The 15,663-nt window shown below is 41.1% G+C and overlaps 1 protein-coding gene across 2 annotated transcripts in view; it reads right to left on the minus strand.

The window, feature by feature from the left end:
* The window catches only part of TEAD1 (TEA domain transcription factor 1), a 267,694-nt gene that overhangs the window by 47,498 nt on the left and 204,533 nt on the right, over positions 1-15,663 (minus strand). For both annotated transcript variants that reach the window (XM_084853818.1, XM_084853829.1), the window contains 4 exons: positions 15,094-15,228; positions 14,847-14,893; positions 12,602-12,663; positions 9,292-9,416 (listed from right to left, as the gene is read on the minus strand). In XM_084853818.1, coding sequence (XP_084709944.1) covers positions 9,292-9,416; positions 12,602-12,663; positions 14,847-14,893; positions 15,094-15,228 — 369 coding nt within the window. The remainder of the gene's footprint in view (positions 1-9,291; positions 9,417-12,601; positions 12,664-14,846; positions 14,894-15,093; positions 15,229-15,663) is intronic.

Below are 15,663 nucleotides of genomic sequence, written 5' to 3' on the forward strand. Positions count from 1 at the left end.
AACGAGAAACAACACAGTCAGAGTATCTTACCATCTTTTGACTTTCTTAAATCAATGGTCAACGATCAGGTTTTTGCTTACCGATAACTGGATTACTGATAATCAAACTCACAAGTGTCAGGAATGTAATTATGATCTCTGTGCCTTTGGCCACAGTTGTCTTTTATGTAGGGGATGAATGTATTTCCATCTTTCAAAAAGAATCTGAGAAACCATTTATTTCCCCAAGGTCTTCTTGCTGCAGCATGCCATAGAAGTATTTATTAACCCTAGTTCATCCCTTGTGCATCACAAACTACAGTGAGTAAAAGAAAGACTTCAGAACATTCAGTGCTTAAATGACATTCAACCATAACCATTTAGACAAAGAGAATCCTGATGAATTTGACCTTCAGCTGCAAGTTAAAAGTCACTGGAGTGTACTCCCTTTCCATACTGGGAAAGCACCTGTTGGAATTAAGATGCAGTTGGCAGAGGAAGCGTTCGGCACACCTTCTTCCTCTCCCTACTGTTTCTCCACCCCTAGTCATCCCCTCCTGAAACTGCTTTCCCTAACAGAGGTAGACAGCAGGGTTTTACATGTTACTCACATATAATGAGGAAGAACGTCATGTTTCCCTTTACTCCTGCTCTCTGCCTACCCAGGAACCTGTGTGTTTTGCCCAGAGCAAGAGCCAGATCTGAGTTACAGCCAACCTTAACAGGCAGTATTCTACCAACGCATTGCGCTAATGCAAATTATGTTGCGTTAGTGTAAGGGACCTCCACCCATCGCACAGGCTAATGCTGTTGGTGTTGCGCTAGAGCTCTCTTACGTTCGTGCAACAGAATTTGTATTAGCGCAACGACACAGTAAGGATACTGCTATGTTTTCAGAAATGGGGGCCAGCTACTGCTTCTTTGTCTCAGAACGCTAGGTGGAACCCAATACCTGCAACCCCTACCAGTGACTAATTCATTCATTCTGCAATCTCCATTTTGAGACCAAGTCTAAACTGCAGACTTCATGACTACAACATCTAGCCTAATTTTTGGACTTTTCTGTTGGTCTCCCATCCCCCGTTTGTTTTTTTAACTGCCTGTCCTGATGAAGACTTCTGGAGAATTCAAAAGCTCGCACAGTCTTTTGTACCATTTTAGTTGATCCTAATAATGGTATTGCCCAACTGTGGATTTTCCATGTAATGTGTAATTCAACCCTTAGATCAGCCTTCCCGACGTAGTGCCATTCAGATGTGTTGGACTGCAATTCTCTTAATTCCCAGCTAGCATAACCAATGGCCACGTTGTCTGGAAATTAAGGGAATTGTAATCCTACACACCTGGATGGCATCAGGCTGGGGAAGGCCCAGCTGCCTTAGGTATTACATTGTTCTTGGATATGATGGCTCAAGCAGCAATTTCTCCTCTGTGACTGTAAAGACTTAAAAAAAACTGCTTTAGTCTATTACAATTTTAAAGACTTGGAATTCTTTCAGAGCTTGAAGCTAGTGAATAACCTTGTAGTTTTATTTAACAGGAGTTATAGTTTAAGATGTGTGGTATAATCATCTTTGGTTCCTATTAGATACCTCTCTTTGCCAAAATGGTTGTTCAGGATGATCACCAACTTCTGTGTTCAGACTTATAAATAAGGAATTAAAGGATTTGTTGAGCAATATGCATGAGTAAATAATCTATATTTCTATATAAGATTAGCCTGCATAATCTGAAGTTGTGGGTGGTACTAAGGCCATCCTTTAACTACTAACGAAAAAAGACTGAAATCTGCAACCTACTGTGGATTTTTAAACATATATATCCAAAGCTAATATGTAAAATTTATGATCCAACTTAGGAGTTTTCATTCTAACACAGTCAACAAACAATATGACTCCTTGTCATTAACCATGAGCTGAGGCTTTTTTTTTTTTTAAGAAGTTAAACAATGATGCAATTCCAGTGAAGACTTCCCCCTTTTATTTTTTGTTTTGTTTTGTTCTGATACGATGACAACGTGAAACATACTGGCCAGAGGTGAGGAGGGAGCAGATTGAAGGAAATATATTCAGCTAATATTAGTTTACACAGCATGAAGAAAGAAAATGTATTCTAAGAGCAAAATGGAGCTTGGAAAAGCCCTCAGCTAGAACTGGTGCTTGTTAAGCCCGCATTCTAAAGCAGATGTGATCAGCTGTTACCTCCAAAGATTATACAGGACATTCACACAAATTGGAAGGCTTTGGAAAGTTTATGCTAGGGATAAACCTGGCTTCTGAGGAAGACAGAGGAAGAAAGAAGGGCGTGAGGGGAAGCTATTACAGCAAGCAATAAATCTGACAGACCTTCTGCTACTCATCCCATAGCCTTTTCATGCCTCAATTAAAAGCCAAGCTATGAAGTAAGAGAGGTAGGACTAAGTATTGTAGAATAATTTATTTCTGAAGGGAGTTCCTACCCCCTGCATTTCTACCACAAAAGAAAGATACCTCAGGTAACAGTTTTATCACAGAAACAAAACAAATTAGACAGAGGGCAGGATCGCACGTCACTTGATTTTACAAATAGATGACTGCGTCCCATCACATAATCAGGCAAATAAGCTACTGTGCATAGTGTACTTCTCCCCCCCCCCCAGTCCTCCAGCCTGCATCCCAGGGGACCTGGCAGCAGACCCATCTTGTCTGCTGCCAAGTCTCCCTTCCTGGCTCCAAAAGCAAGGTGATCAGGGTTGTGTCCCCCTTTTTTATTTCCCCAAGCCCCTGTTTGCACACAACAGGACTGGAGAATTAAAAAAAAATGGTGGTGGGGTGAAATCCAATGCCCCCAAGGACTATGCGGGCATCAGAGTCCTTGTCAGGGGGCTGGATTTCATCCCCCCACCCCCGATTTTCACAAGAAATGCTTTGAAAATCTAATGGAAGTCAATAGAGCTCATTGCATATAGACTTCCATTACATATTCAAAGTGCTTGTCATGAAAATTGGGGGTTGGGAGGCCAAATCCAACCCTGCCCCCCTGGACTGTGTTGCTCCAAGAGTCCTTGGGTGGGCTTGGATTTGGCCACTCCCCAACCCCAATGTTTGGCTTTTAAAAAATTTCCGCACCTCCCCACATGCAAAAGAGGGCTGTGGACCTTTTTAAAAAGCCAAAAATCAGAGGGAGGTGTGGTGCGGGGGAAGGGGGTGCCCAAGAGGACTGCAGATCACACTGGGAGGTGGGTTCTTAGGAGCAGCGGGCTTGCCTTCCATCCTGGTCCTAAAGGAACAAATGAAACAATTCTCCACATGTGGACATGGGAAAAAAATACGGAGAAGTGTGGGCAAGGTTCCCGGTCTTGTTTTTTCACAAAAGAGGGGCCAGGAACATTTTTTAAAAAACGGACCCGACCCCAATCACAACTGCAATCAGAGCCGGGAAGGGGACATGGGCAGTGGCTTGGTTTCTGTCGCTCTTGCCAAGCGGCTCACTGCCCGATGCCCTTTATCCATGCTGGAGTGCCAGACAACACGATAAGCCAGGGTGGCTAAAATAAACCTCAGTGCAGACCATGGCTTATCAGGGTGGCTTATTTTGGCTAGATAAACCACTGTGATTGGGGAAAACAGCTCACAGATGACACAATAAACACAATTATTTTTTTATTCAGAAAAATAAACCATCGTGGCTTATTGTGTCGTGCAAACCCAGCCAGAGTATCAAGGTCCTTCCAGAATGGGTAGATTCATTAAAACAGACCAATTACTGGGGCCTTGTTGTTGTTTATTCAGTCAGTCGCTTCCGATTCTTCGTGACTTCATGGACCAGCCCACGCCAGAGCTTCCTGTCGGCCATCACCACCCCCAGCTCCCCCAAGGTCGAGTCCATCACCTCCAGAATATCATCCATCCATCTTGCCCTTGGTCGGCCCCTCTTCCTTTTGCCTTTCACTTTCCCTACCATCAGCATCTTCTCCAAGGTATCCTGTCTTCTCATGATGTGGCCAAAGTACTTCAGTTTTGCCTTGAATATCATTCCCTCAAGTGAGCAGTCTGGCTTGATTTCCTGGAGTATGGACTGGTTTGATCTTCTTGCAGTCCAAGGCGCTCTCAGAATTTTCCTCCAGCATCACAGTTCAAAAGCATCTATCTTCCTTCGCTCAGCCTTCCTTATGGTCCAGCTCTCACAGCCATAGGTTACTACAGGGAATGCCATTGCTTTAACTATGTGGACCTTTGTTGTCAGTGTGATGTCTCTGCTCTTCACTATTTTATCAAGATTTGTCATTGCTCTCCTCCCAAGAAGTAAACGTCCTCTGATTTCCTGGCTGCAGTCAGCGTCTGCAGTAATCTTTGTGCCTAGAAAGACAAAGTCTGTCACTGCCTCCACGTTTTCTTCCTCTATTTGCCAGTTATCAATCAAGCTGGTTGCCATAATCTTGGGGGGGGGGGTTAGGTTTAACTGCAACCCAGCTTTTGCACTTTCTTCTTTCACCTTCGTCAAAAGGTTCCTCAGCTCTTCCTCGCTTTCAGCCATCAAAGTGGTATCATCTGCATATCTGAGATTGTTAATGTTTCTTCCAGCGATTTTAACTCCAGCCTTGGCTTCATCAAGCCCAGCATGTCGCATGATGTGTTCTGCGTACAGGTTGAATTGGTAGGGTGAGAGTATACAACCCTGCCGTACTCCTTTCCCAATCATAAACCAGTCTGTTGTTCCGTGGTCTGTTCTTACCGTTGCTACTTGGTCGTTATACAGATTCCTCAGGAAGCAGACAAGATGACTTGGTATCCCCATACCACCAAGAACTTGCCACCATTTGTTGTGATCCACACAGTCAAAGGCTTTAGAATAGTCAATAAAACAGAAATAGATGTTTTTCTGAAACTCCCTGGCTTTCTCCATTATCCAGCGGATATTGGCAATTTGGTCTCTAGTTCCTCTGCCTTTTCAAAACCCAGCTTGTACATCTGGCAATTCTCATTCCATGAATTGCTGGAGCCTATATTCTGGGGCCTATATTCTGGGGCCTATAGTACCTAAAAAGGAGAGCCATGGCCAGTGCTATGTTCAACTGCATATAGGGAACAGCTGGGCCCTTCTGCTCAATGGGTTATCCAAGTCTAGTATCAGATTTGGCTCTGAATAGAAGCAATGAAGATTAATCTCTTGACATGTATCTATAGCATACACCTCCATCCTCTCCTGCTGGCAAACAATCTCTTCTAAGTCTCTCTTCAATTATGTTAGAAAAGGAAAGAAATGTTCTTTGTGAAAGGGAATTTCTCCCTGTTGCCCTGCCCTTGTCTTTCTGCTTCACAAACCACCCACTTTTATCTTTGTTCAGGTGGCTTTTATTTTCTGTGTTGCTGTATCAGCAGCTCTAAGTATATTCGTATGCAAAGAATTACAGCAATGGCAGCACAACTCCTCTAGAGACAGTCTGCAGCAATTTAGCCCTTGTTCATTGGTTGAAGAGAATATGAAGATCTGATTAGGAAGCGATGACCAGAAAGGACCAAGTCACCAGATTATGTAGTTATTTACAACAGGATAGGCTGGTGCTTTCAGGTATGAAATCTCATAGCTTTCAAGGGTGTAGACAATCACTGTAAACATCTGGCCCCAAGGGCTCTCTTTCAATGGATTATCCTTAATAGTTGTGTGTTATCTTCTAAGAGGCAAGTCATCCCTGCTTCTAAATTTGAACTTTATTCAGCATTCTGAAAAGCACCATTGGAAAAGGAACTATATTGTATGTCTTAATATCTGTACTGTTGTACTATTTTTCACTCATAGTCATATTGTTATGAAGATTCTTCTGATGTAAGGTTACTGTGCTACATCTCTGATCTCCATTATTCTAGGAAAACATTCTTTTGATAATGTCTTCTTGCAAGGGTACATACATTCACTGGTTTCCAGAACAGAATTATAAAAAGCATATAATGGCTTTGCAGACTATTGTATTTTACAAGCTGTTTAAAGAAAAGAAAGGCTGTATATTCCATGTGTTGTTGAGTGTATTTGCTTTTCAGAAAAAAAAAATCTACATAAAACGGCAGGTTTAACAACAGGTTTCCCAACTGCGAAATAAACTAATGCTTTGATTTCTGCTCCTTTGTGACATACCTCATAGATATCAATTGATGCTGAAAACACTTCTAATGTAAATATATGAACATAAAAATAACCATTATAAATGATTTCATTAAATGAGGTCATTACTATTTCAATGAAAGTCATAGCCTTTCCTGCGAGTGTGTGGTGTAAAATCCAGCTTCCAAGTTATGAAATAAAAAATATTGACCAAATCACCCTCAGACTTTTATGTTCAGCAAGCACGCGTGCTATTTATTTTTAAAAAAACGTATACCAGTCTGCTCCTTAATACTTATAGCAGATTACAATAAAAATCATTATAACTGCATATACTTATTCCTCAAAAGCTGCGGTTTCCCAACTTCCTGCCTTCAGGGAATCCATGTGAACAAAGGAAGCTCCTTTACAGTGAGTCAGACCATCTAGCCCAGCACTGTCTACTCAGACTGGTGCTGGCTTTCCAAGATTCCAGGTAGAGAAAGGCCCTGAGTGCCTTTTTACATTTTCTAATCTGTAGAGGAACCCACGTATGTGTGCCATGGAACCCTAGCACACTGAAGAGGATTGTAGGGTGTGTTCTAGGGCTCACACAGTTCATGTGAAGCAGTGGTTAGCCCCGTTGACACATGAACAGAGTATATGATCAAGAACGTTCTCCTATGACTGGAAAAAGAAGATTGGTAATGAATCTTTCAGGGAGTATTGTCAGCCATTACTTACCTCCTCATTTGAGACCCAGATGATGTTCCATGAAAACCTAGGGTTATCCAGACCGCTAAAAACATTGCTCCAAAGCAGAAAATTCAAACAAGTTCCAAATTCAGGAAGACAGATTCTTTCCTCTACATTTGTCTGCAGCCATTATATTACGACTACTTATTCTTATTATTTCTACTACTTATTCTTATTTATACCTTGCCATCATTGTATATGCTGCCTTAGAGATACACAGACAAAACAGACAGTTGCTACCCCACAAAAAAATTTACAGTGTAACAGAGAAAATAGGGAAACAATAGGAAAGAGAAGAGAGAGACAAAGTAAGGGAGTGATATGTGGATGAATGTAGTTACACATACTTCAAGCTTGGCTGCAGCTGGGAATGAGGATTAATGGGAAAAGCCAAAGCCATGTAGAAAAGGAGGGTTTGAGGAACAATTTGAAGGAAGAGAATGTGGTGACATGATGTACATGTCCAGTGAGGGAGCTGCATCCACAGAGGAGAGCAAGAGAGAGAGGAATTGTTGTCAGAGAGAACAAAAGGTCTTCAGGAAACTGAGGGTAGCGGATATGGAAGAATGGAGGTCATGGGCAGGAGCATAATGAAAAACAAGAATTGAGACATAAGGTAAGGCAAGAACTTGGGGAGCTTTGAAGGCAAGGCCTATGAGTTTGCTGGATATAGAAGTGGAATTGAAGCCAGCAAAGAGACCAAAGGAGGGTCATCACATGGTTTGAGAGATGGGAGAAGTGAATGATTTTGGCAGCAGAGTGTTGGGCAGAGGAAGAGGGATAGGAGAGAAGAAGGCAAAAGAGAAGAAGGTTGCAGCAGTCAAGACAGAAGTTTACTAGAGCATGAACCGGTTGTAACCAAGGAGACAGAGAGGAATGGGCAGATTTTTGCAATGTTGAACAGGAAAAAGCCATACAACTTGGCAATTGATTGAATGTGGAGAGACAAAGGACAGAGAAAAGCAAAAAATAAGAATTGAAGTCATGGCTGCGTTTCTGGCCAAAAGGGTAAATGTTGTTGATTGATTTGAAGAACCAAGAAGAGGCAGACTTAGGAGGAAAGGTTAGTAACTCAGTCTTGAATATATTGAGTGTGAAAACTCAGTCTTGAATATATTGAGTGTGAATGGTGATGAGATACCCAAGTGGATATATTAAGCAGGATGGCAAAGAGGGAGAAGTCTAGGGTAGAGAGGTATAGCTGGATATCTCCAGCGTAGGGTAGAGAGGTTCAGCTGGGTATCTCCAGCATAGAGGTGGTACTGATGAGGTTACCCAGGAAAAGTGTTTAGAGAATAGCAGGGGACCAGTAATGGAACCTTAAGGGCCACAAATGTAGAGAGGAAAGGCAGAGGAGAAGCTTTCCCCTGTGGAAAAACTGAAATGCTCTGACTGGTATGAGGAGAACTCACTAGAAACTGTCATAGGTACCTAAGACATGAAGGCAGAGGTTGATTCACTGTAATCAATGGAAATGGAGACATCAAGGAGGGCAGCTACAAAGCAGATACCTTTGATCTGCCAGTGAGATCATCTGTGAAGATAACAAGAGAAATTTCACTGGAGCACGGAGTGCGGCAGCCAGATTGTAGGGCGTAAAGACTGAAGTTGGAAGAAAGAAAGTCAAGCCAGCTGGAGTGAGCAGAATGCTCCAGAACTTTGGAGGCAAAGAGAAAAGGTGAGACTGGCCAGTACATAGTGTGTGAAAGTGTTTTTAAGGAGCTGACATTGGACATGGCCCTGCCACTGGACAGACTGTGCAAGTGCACAAGGCACCCATGAAGGGGTGTGGTAGAGGAAGGTACAAACTTGTCCATTTCTCATGATGGATTTCAAGTTTGTACAACTACTCTCTTTTCTTTTCTAGCCTTCCCCCATGTTCTCTTCTACATAGTTCCTTGTTACTGTAAGCCAAGGGATATGCTGAACTAGTTTATTCAGCATTCTGATTCAAGAAGTTATATGTTCTTTGTCCTGGCAAATGACAACAGAATATGATCACACTAATTTCAAATTAAGCATTTGTTCGAATATATCCCTGTTGAGCACAGCATGCTAACCTGTTTTAAATGTTAATGTTTCTAGTAAGCAATATTGAAGGCAGGGTATTCTTGGAAAAAGTTCAAAGTGTATTCTGTATCTTGCTTTTTAGCTCAAATCTACTCACAGTTAAGTTATACTGGCCTAAATTAGTTTAGCAAAGCATTATAGTAGGATATAAAAGTAGGTACAAAACAACAATGAAAGATGGAGCTTCCAGTGTTCAGAGAAATCCTTTACTTTACTAAGCAATAGCTTCAATACCAACAGTTAGAATAAAAATGTTCCACAGTGAAAAGCAAAACCTTACCAAGACAGGGCATATCTACAATACAATTCTAAGAATGCAGTACACAAAATCAAAAGAATTCAGAATGTAATTTCAAAACTGTGAGGAGAAAGAGGCACAGCAATGACTATACAGGACATTTACAAGGCATATTTCAGAGCAGCACTTACAGAATCCGGGTCTCTTTGTTGTTCAAGAAAAGCTGAAAATTCCACCAGTCTGAGTTTAGTTGTTCCAATAGATCGACCTTGCCAAGCAGGAACTGAGGGTGCTGGAGCTGATGCAGGTTCAAATCCTGAAGAGCAAATAATCGTCCTTATGAAGTCATTAAATTCTAGATTGCATTATTTATCCTTGCAGATGAGCAAAATGGCCCTATTATAACTGTTACAAACTCAGCTGCTTTTATGCATGCTATCAATAGCTTGTAAATATAGACCTTGTACATTTCTACTATTTGTTGTGCTTTTTGTTAAAATCATATTTTTATTCACATTTTTTCTTTCTTCTTTGCAAACCAATGGAAACAGCATCAAAGATATTGTTCTGCACTTGTGCAATTCCTGCACTGTTTATAAGTAATGTCTTTAAACACTTGCCCCAAATAATCTTATCTGACAGCCAAATACCCTCCCCCGAAATATAACAACAAAAACCAAAACAAGATGACTCAAAATCATATATCCCATGATTAACTCGGTTCAAAGGATGTGCATTCATTGCTGGCTATGTCTGTACACATAAGGGAGAGACCAATATTTATGTAACCAGTGATGAGATCAATCATAGAGTTGGAAGGGGCCGTTAAGGCCATTGAGACCAACCCCCTGCTCAGTCTAGGAATCCAGTTTAAAACAACCTTGACAGATGGCTGTCCAGTCTCTGCTTGAATACCTCTAGTGAAGGAGAGCCCATCACCTCCTAGGCAATTGGTTCCACTGTCTGGCTGCTCTGACTGAAGTTTTTCCCAATGTTCAGCCAAAAACTGCCTTCCTGTAACTTAAACCTGCTATTTCATATCTTACAGTCTTGGATGATGGAGAACTGGTTGTGGCCCTCTTCTGTGTGACAACCCTTTAGGTACCTGAAAAGTGCCATCATATCCTCCCTCCCGTCTTCTCTTCTCAAGGTTAAACATACCCACTTCTCAAGGTTAAACATACTCAATCTTTCCTTGCAGGGCTTAGTTTCTAGTCCCCTGATCATCTCTGTTGCCCCTCTCTGAACTCATTCCAATTTATCTGAATACTTCTTAGAGCATGGTATCCAGAAATGGGCACAGTATTTGAGGTGAAGTCTGACAAATGCAGAGTAGGGTGGAACTATTACTTCTCATGATTTTGAAACTATATTTCTATTGGGGCAACCGAAAATTGCATTTGCCTCTTTTGCAGCCACATCACACTGTTCATATTCAGGTTGTTATCGACTACAACTCCAAGATCTTTTTCACACATACTATTGCCAAGGCAGGTATACCCATCTTATACCCGTGTATTTGATTTCTCTTTCCTAAATGAGGAATGTTGCAATTGCCTCTGTTAAATTTCATTCTGTTCTTTTCTGCCCAGTTTTTGAACCTATGAAGATAATTTTGAATTTTGTTTCTGTCTTCTAAGGTATTAGCTATCCCATCCAATTTTGTTTCAGCTGCAAATCTGATCAGCATTCCCCACACCTGTTCCTCCAATTCATTAATAAGAACGTTAAAGAGTACAGGGCCCAGGACCTAGTGGCACCCCTTTTGATACCTCTCCTCCAGGTTGATGAGGAAACCATTGATATAGACTCTTTGAGTAAAGTTCTCCAGCAAGCTGTGTATCCACCTAGTAGTTGTGCCACCCAACCCACACTTAAGCAGCTTGCTAAACAGAATATCACAGGGCACTTTGTCAAAAGCCTTGCTCAAGTCAAGATATAGTGGGGTTGTTCTCACAACACGGTGAGGCTGCAGCACGTGTAAGGCGGGCGTGGCCACCATTTTGTATATGGAACTTCTGCTTAGGGGTTGTTGTGCTGTGCGAACTTGGCACTTGGGGGTTGGGTGACAGTTAAACAACCCTGAAATAACCCATAGTCCGTTTTAGGGTCATACAAGTGTTGTTTAACCCTCACTTAATCCATGCTCACTGGGTTCACATGACATGACAACTGCCAAGCATATGCAACTTGACGCCTGTGGGCATTGCACCTCGTTGTGGGTTAAATGATGACCCGTGCCATATAATCTGAACCCAGTCATTATGTCTACAGCATTTCCACGATCTACTAAGGAAGTTACCCAATTGAAAAATGAAATAAAAACATGCTGGCTTGCAGTGATCACTGCATTAGTGTCAAGGTGTCTATAGATCAAGTGCTTTATAATCTGCTCTAGAATCCTCCCAGGCAGTGATGTCAGACTGGTCTATAATTCCCTGGATCTTCCTTTTTGAAGATAGAGACTACATTTTCCCTTCCCCAGTCCTCTGGTACTTCACCCATTCTCCAGGATTTCTCAAAGACAATAGAGAGAGGACCTGAGTGTCCATCCACTAGCTCCTTCAACACCCTAGGATAGAATTTATCTGGATTGGGAGACTTGAACTCATTAAAGCTGCTTAGATATTCCCTGATCATCTCCTTCCTAACCCTTTAGCCTTTTGTCATGCATGCCAGATGGGACACGGATCCTCTTTTGAGAGAAGACTGAGTCAAAATAGTTCAGCAGTTCCGCCTTTTCTTTGTCACCCATCACCATTTTTCCATCTTTACTGATCAGGCCAATCAGGTGTTTTTATTTTAATTGATTTCTTGTCAACAAGGCCAATGGGTATGATTTTAGCTTTAGAAAGGCCAGAGTTGTGTGCCATTCTCTCTCTTATGCACCTTCAGTGAGGAATTCTGGTATACACGGTAGACCACTGCTGTGCTCAGAAGCCGGGAGCGCTCTTACATAATCCATTTGCATATTTTATAAACTCTGATGAATATGCAAATAATCCTGTACAAAAACTCATATACATGCATATTAATTCCTAGTAATTGACCAAAGAGACTATCAAATTACCTTGCATATTTCTATATGTGTTTAAAGATTGCAGCCTGCATGAAGCCCTAAATATGGGGTGATATTTTAATTAATTTAAGTATGCTTATAGGCTGCCTATAGAGCAAAAGATCCCTCTTGAGGTGGCTTACAAAATTAATAAAACATCAATAATATACAGTTAAAATCCAATTAAACAACTTAATAAGTAATACAAGCCAAACAGCAAGACTAAAACCAACCAAATACAAACATTATTTGTTTTTATTATTATTTTATTTATTATTTTAACCAAATATAAATATGCACTAAAATAATTTCCATCAAGCAGCCCCATAAAACCCTTAAGATAAGACCACTGAGAATAAATGCATCTTTATGAATCTTCTGAAGGACTGCAAAGACAGGATACAAGAAACTTAGAAACAAACAATCAAATCAGTAAATGTTACCTGAAATGGGAGTTGCAACTGTTGGCTGTATAGGGTAGGCCTGCTGAACAAATGGCTTTATGCTGAAATAAACCATTGGACAATGAATTCAGACATTATTAATAACAATAGATATTAAGAAAAAATAAGCATCTTTTGTTCCCATGGTAGATGGTTTCTGGTACAGTATAACAGTGTTTCTTGTAAACTTCCTTCTACAGCAGGGTTCCTTAAATGTATGTATGTATATACGTATGTATTGATTTACTGTACTTTTAAACTGCCCAATAACCAAAGTTATCTGGTCGGTGTACAATACATACGAAGTCTGTATAGTCATGGTCTAAAAAAACAAAAAAAGCAAAGTCCTAGTAGGAGCTGGTATAGCATACTTAGTGCTGTGCCTAAACCTCACCTGCCTTTTCACAACCTCTTTGTTTCCCTGTGAAAGAGGCAGTTGTTTTTCTGCCTCTTTTGCAGGGATTTTGAGAATTTCAGAGAAATTTCTCGGGGTCCAGGGCTTCAGTGTTTACCTTACTATAGGGATGTGGCTGAAGTGTGTGTGTGTGTGTGGGGGGGGGGGGTTCGCGCGCATCCTCTTTATTTTATAATTTTTCCCTGTTCTGTCCTTGCAGCCTCTCCAGCTGCTTGAGCTTTCTGAAAAGCCCCCTAGAGGACTTAGCCAGGACTTCCTCCCTTGGAGCTTTCCAGTACTGCTGCCTGCTGAATGCCTGAAAGCTGAGCCAGGCATTTTTGGTTTTGTTTTGTTGTTGTTAAAATCCCTTTTCACAGCAACCACAAGAAGAACAACAACTCTTCACTCGCAGCAGACAGCTGCACTGGAACGCGCCAAGGGAGGAAGTCCTGGCTAAGTCCCCTAGGGGGCTTTTCAGAAAGCTCAAGCAGCTGCAAGGACAGAGCAGGACAGAAATAGTAAAATAAGGAGTGCACACAAACCCTTCATCCACCTCCTTACAGTAAGATAAGAACTGAAGCCTGCACCCTGATAAATTTCTCCAAAATTCTCACCCCTTCCCACAATTTTTGGGTGTAATTTCTTTTCGCCCCTCCCTCCATCAAATGGTCAAGAATGAATAGATCGGAAAACTCGGCACAGTGCTAAGTATATTGATTAAAGAGTACAAGCTATGAGCAGGAAGTATCTGGTGCAAATCTCAGTTCAGCCATGTACATGCTACGAAGCCTCGGGCAAACCAGTAGACTCGGCCCCCTATCTGTAAAATGGGGATAGTGATGACGATGGCCTCGTTACAAGATTTTTGTAAGGAAAACAGTCATTGTATACATGAAGTGCTTTGTGAATTATTGCCATATAATACTCAAAGCAAAAGAACACGCCATAGCTGCTCAGATTGCACTAATGAGGATGGTGAGGTCAGTTTTCCGGTTCACAGGTCAAATCAAGACAGGCACGAAACTGGGTTAGGAAATGTCTTTCTAGCAACGTATCATGGGGATGTTTGGACACAACTCCCTGCTGTTATCTCAACATGTAGTGTTGCGACATCTACTCAGTTCCTTTCAGCACATGTGTTTATTTAAATGTTTTCCACCTTCTGTTTGGTCACAGCGCTCAGAACGGCATACACGGATGTATAAAAACGTAATATTTGTTCCAATAAATGCCTGAACTGAGAGAGTCCATCATTATCTGAATGCAGTTTTTGAATATTAAACCAAACCTAAAATCAATGTAAAAGCATTTAAGTTGCCTCTTTTTTGTTCTTTAAAAAGCACTGTAGTGATGGTGGGGATTCGTATCTTGTCTTGCAGGGTTTAACCCTCCCCCACCCCAAGCTCCCTTTGAAAACTGCACCCCTATTAGCCCCAGGATGGAACATGTTGAGGCCAACGTGAGTAAGCTTGAGATCTGCTCCTGATCTCATGCATCTAGAAGGGAGGAGCTGGAATTAATTTCTGGGGGGAAAAGCTTGAATCCTGCACCAAAACAGCCTATGATTTGACCCTCATAATCCAGTGGTTATGATTCTAAGTCAATGTAGTATCATGAAAAGGAAAAATGTTTTGGAAAACGTTTAAATTTCAGGAACATTCCTGTTATAAAGTCCTTAATCTATGTTTTCAGTTTGCTCATTACTTGCTTCAGTTATAGCCTCTGGTATTGAATTCCTCTGGCTAGGTACACATCATTTTGGATATACAAACATTCAAATAAACATCACTACAAATGTGTACTACTACATACATAGAAACACAGAAGTATGGTCTTATTTTCCAAACTTACTCTTGTGAAGATCCAGGCTGTCCTGTTTGTATCATCCCTGGCCAAAACTAGACAAAGTAAAAAAGAAAAAATGAAACTTTTTTCTCAATTGCTTTATTGAAGGGCACATTTCCTTCATTTTTTTCCACCAAAGAACATTATAAAGAGAGAGGGAAGTACAATTTATGCATAAATTAATTGATCTAGACTTTGTTTCCTGCCAATCATCATTCTGAAATGTACTTTTTATTGCAGCCAATTAACTTACTCCAGGTGCTCCAGGAAATGTAGGACGGGGAATTCCTGGCAGGCCCAACTTATTGTGAATCGCTGTTGCAGATACTATTTGAGCTGATGACATGGCTGCCATGTGCTGGAGTGCTTTGTCCTTTGCAGTCTGATCCTTTAACATGACAATTACAGGCAATCATTAATACACTGGACACAAAAAATCACACTGAGCAAGCACAGCTAGAAAGCACATATGCTAAAATTAAAACGGCACAGGAAATGTGAAAAATAAAAGCATACCATGCAGAAAAATGTAGCACAGGAGCCAAAATACATTAATATTGCCTCCAGGCAAAGTTATCTGCTCAATATTATCATGACTCAGTTTAACTCTGAATACAATTTTGTACTGCAAAACAATAGGGAGTCAACTGAATTGGAACTGAAAACTGGACTGTTACTTCATTTACTTTCTTCTCACATACCAGAACAGAGCCTTAACCATTATTTGAAAGTTTTTGTTGAGCCCAAATTGGAACAGAGCAGCAGCAACAAAATAAGGTAACAAAATAAGGTTACTAGTTCAAGATGAAGATTGGACTTTAAA

Source organism: Heloderma suspectum, chromosome 1, assembly GCF_057233095.1.
Source record: "Heloderma suspectum isolate Gila_16-S chromosome 1, 16-S_ref, whole genome shotgun sequence".
Lineage (NCBI taxonomy): Eukaryota > Metazoa > Chordata > Lepidosauria > Squamata > Helodermatidae > Heloderma > Heloderma suspectum.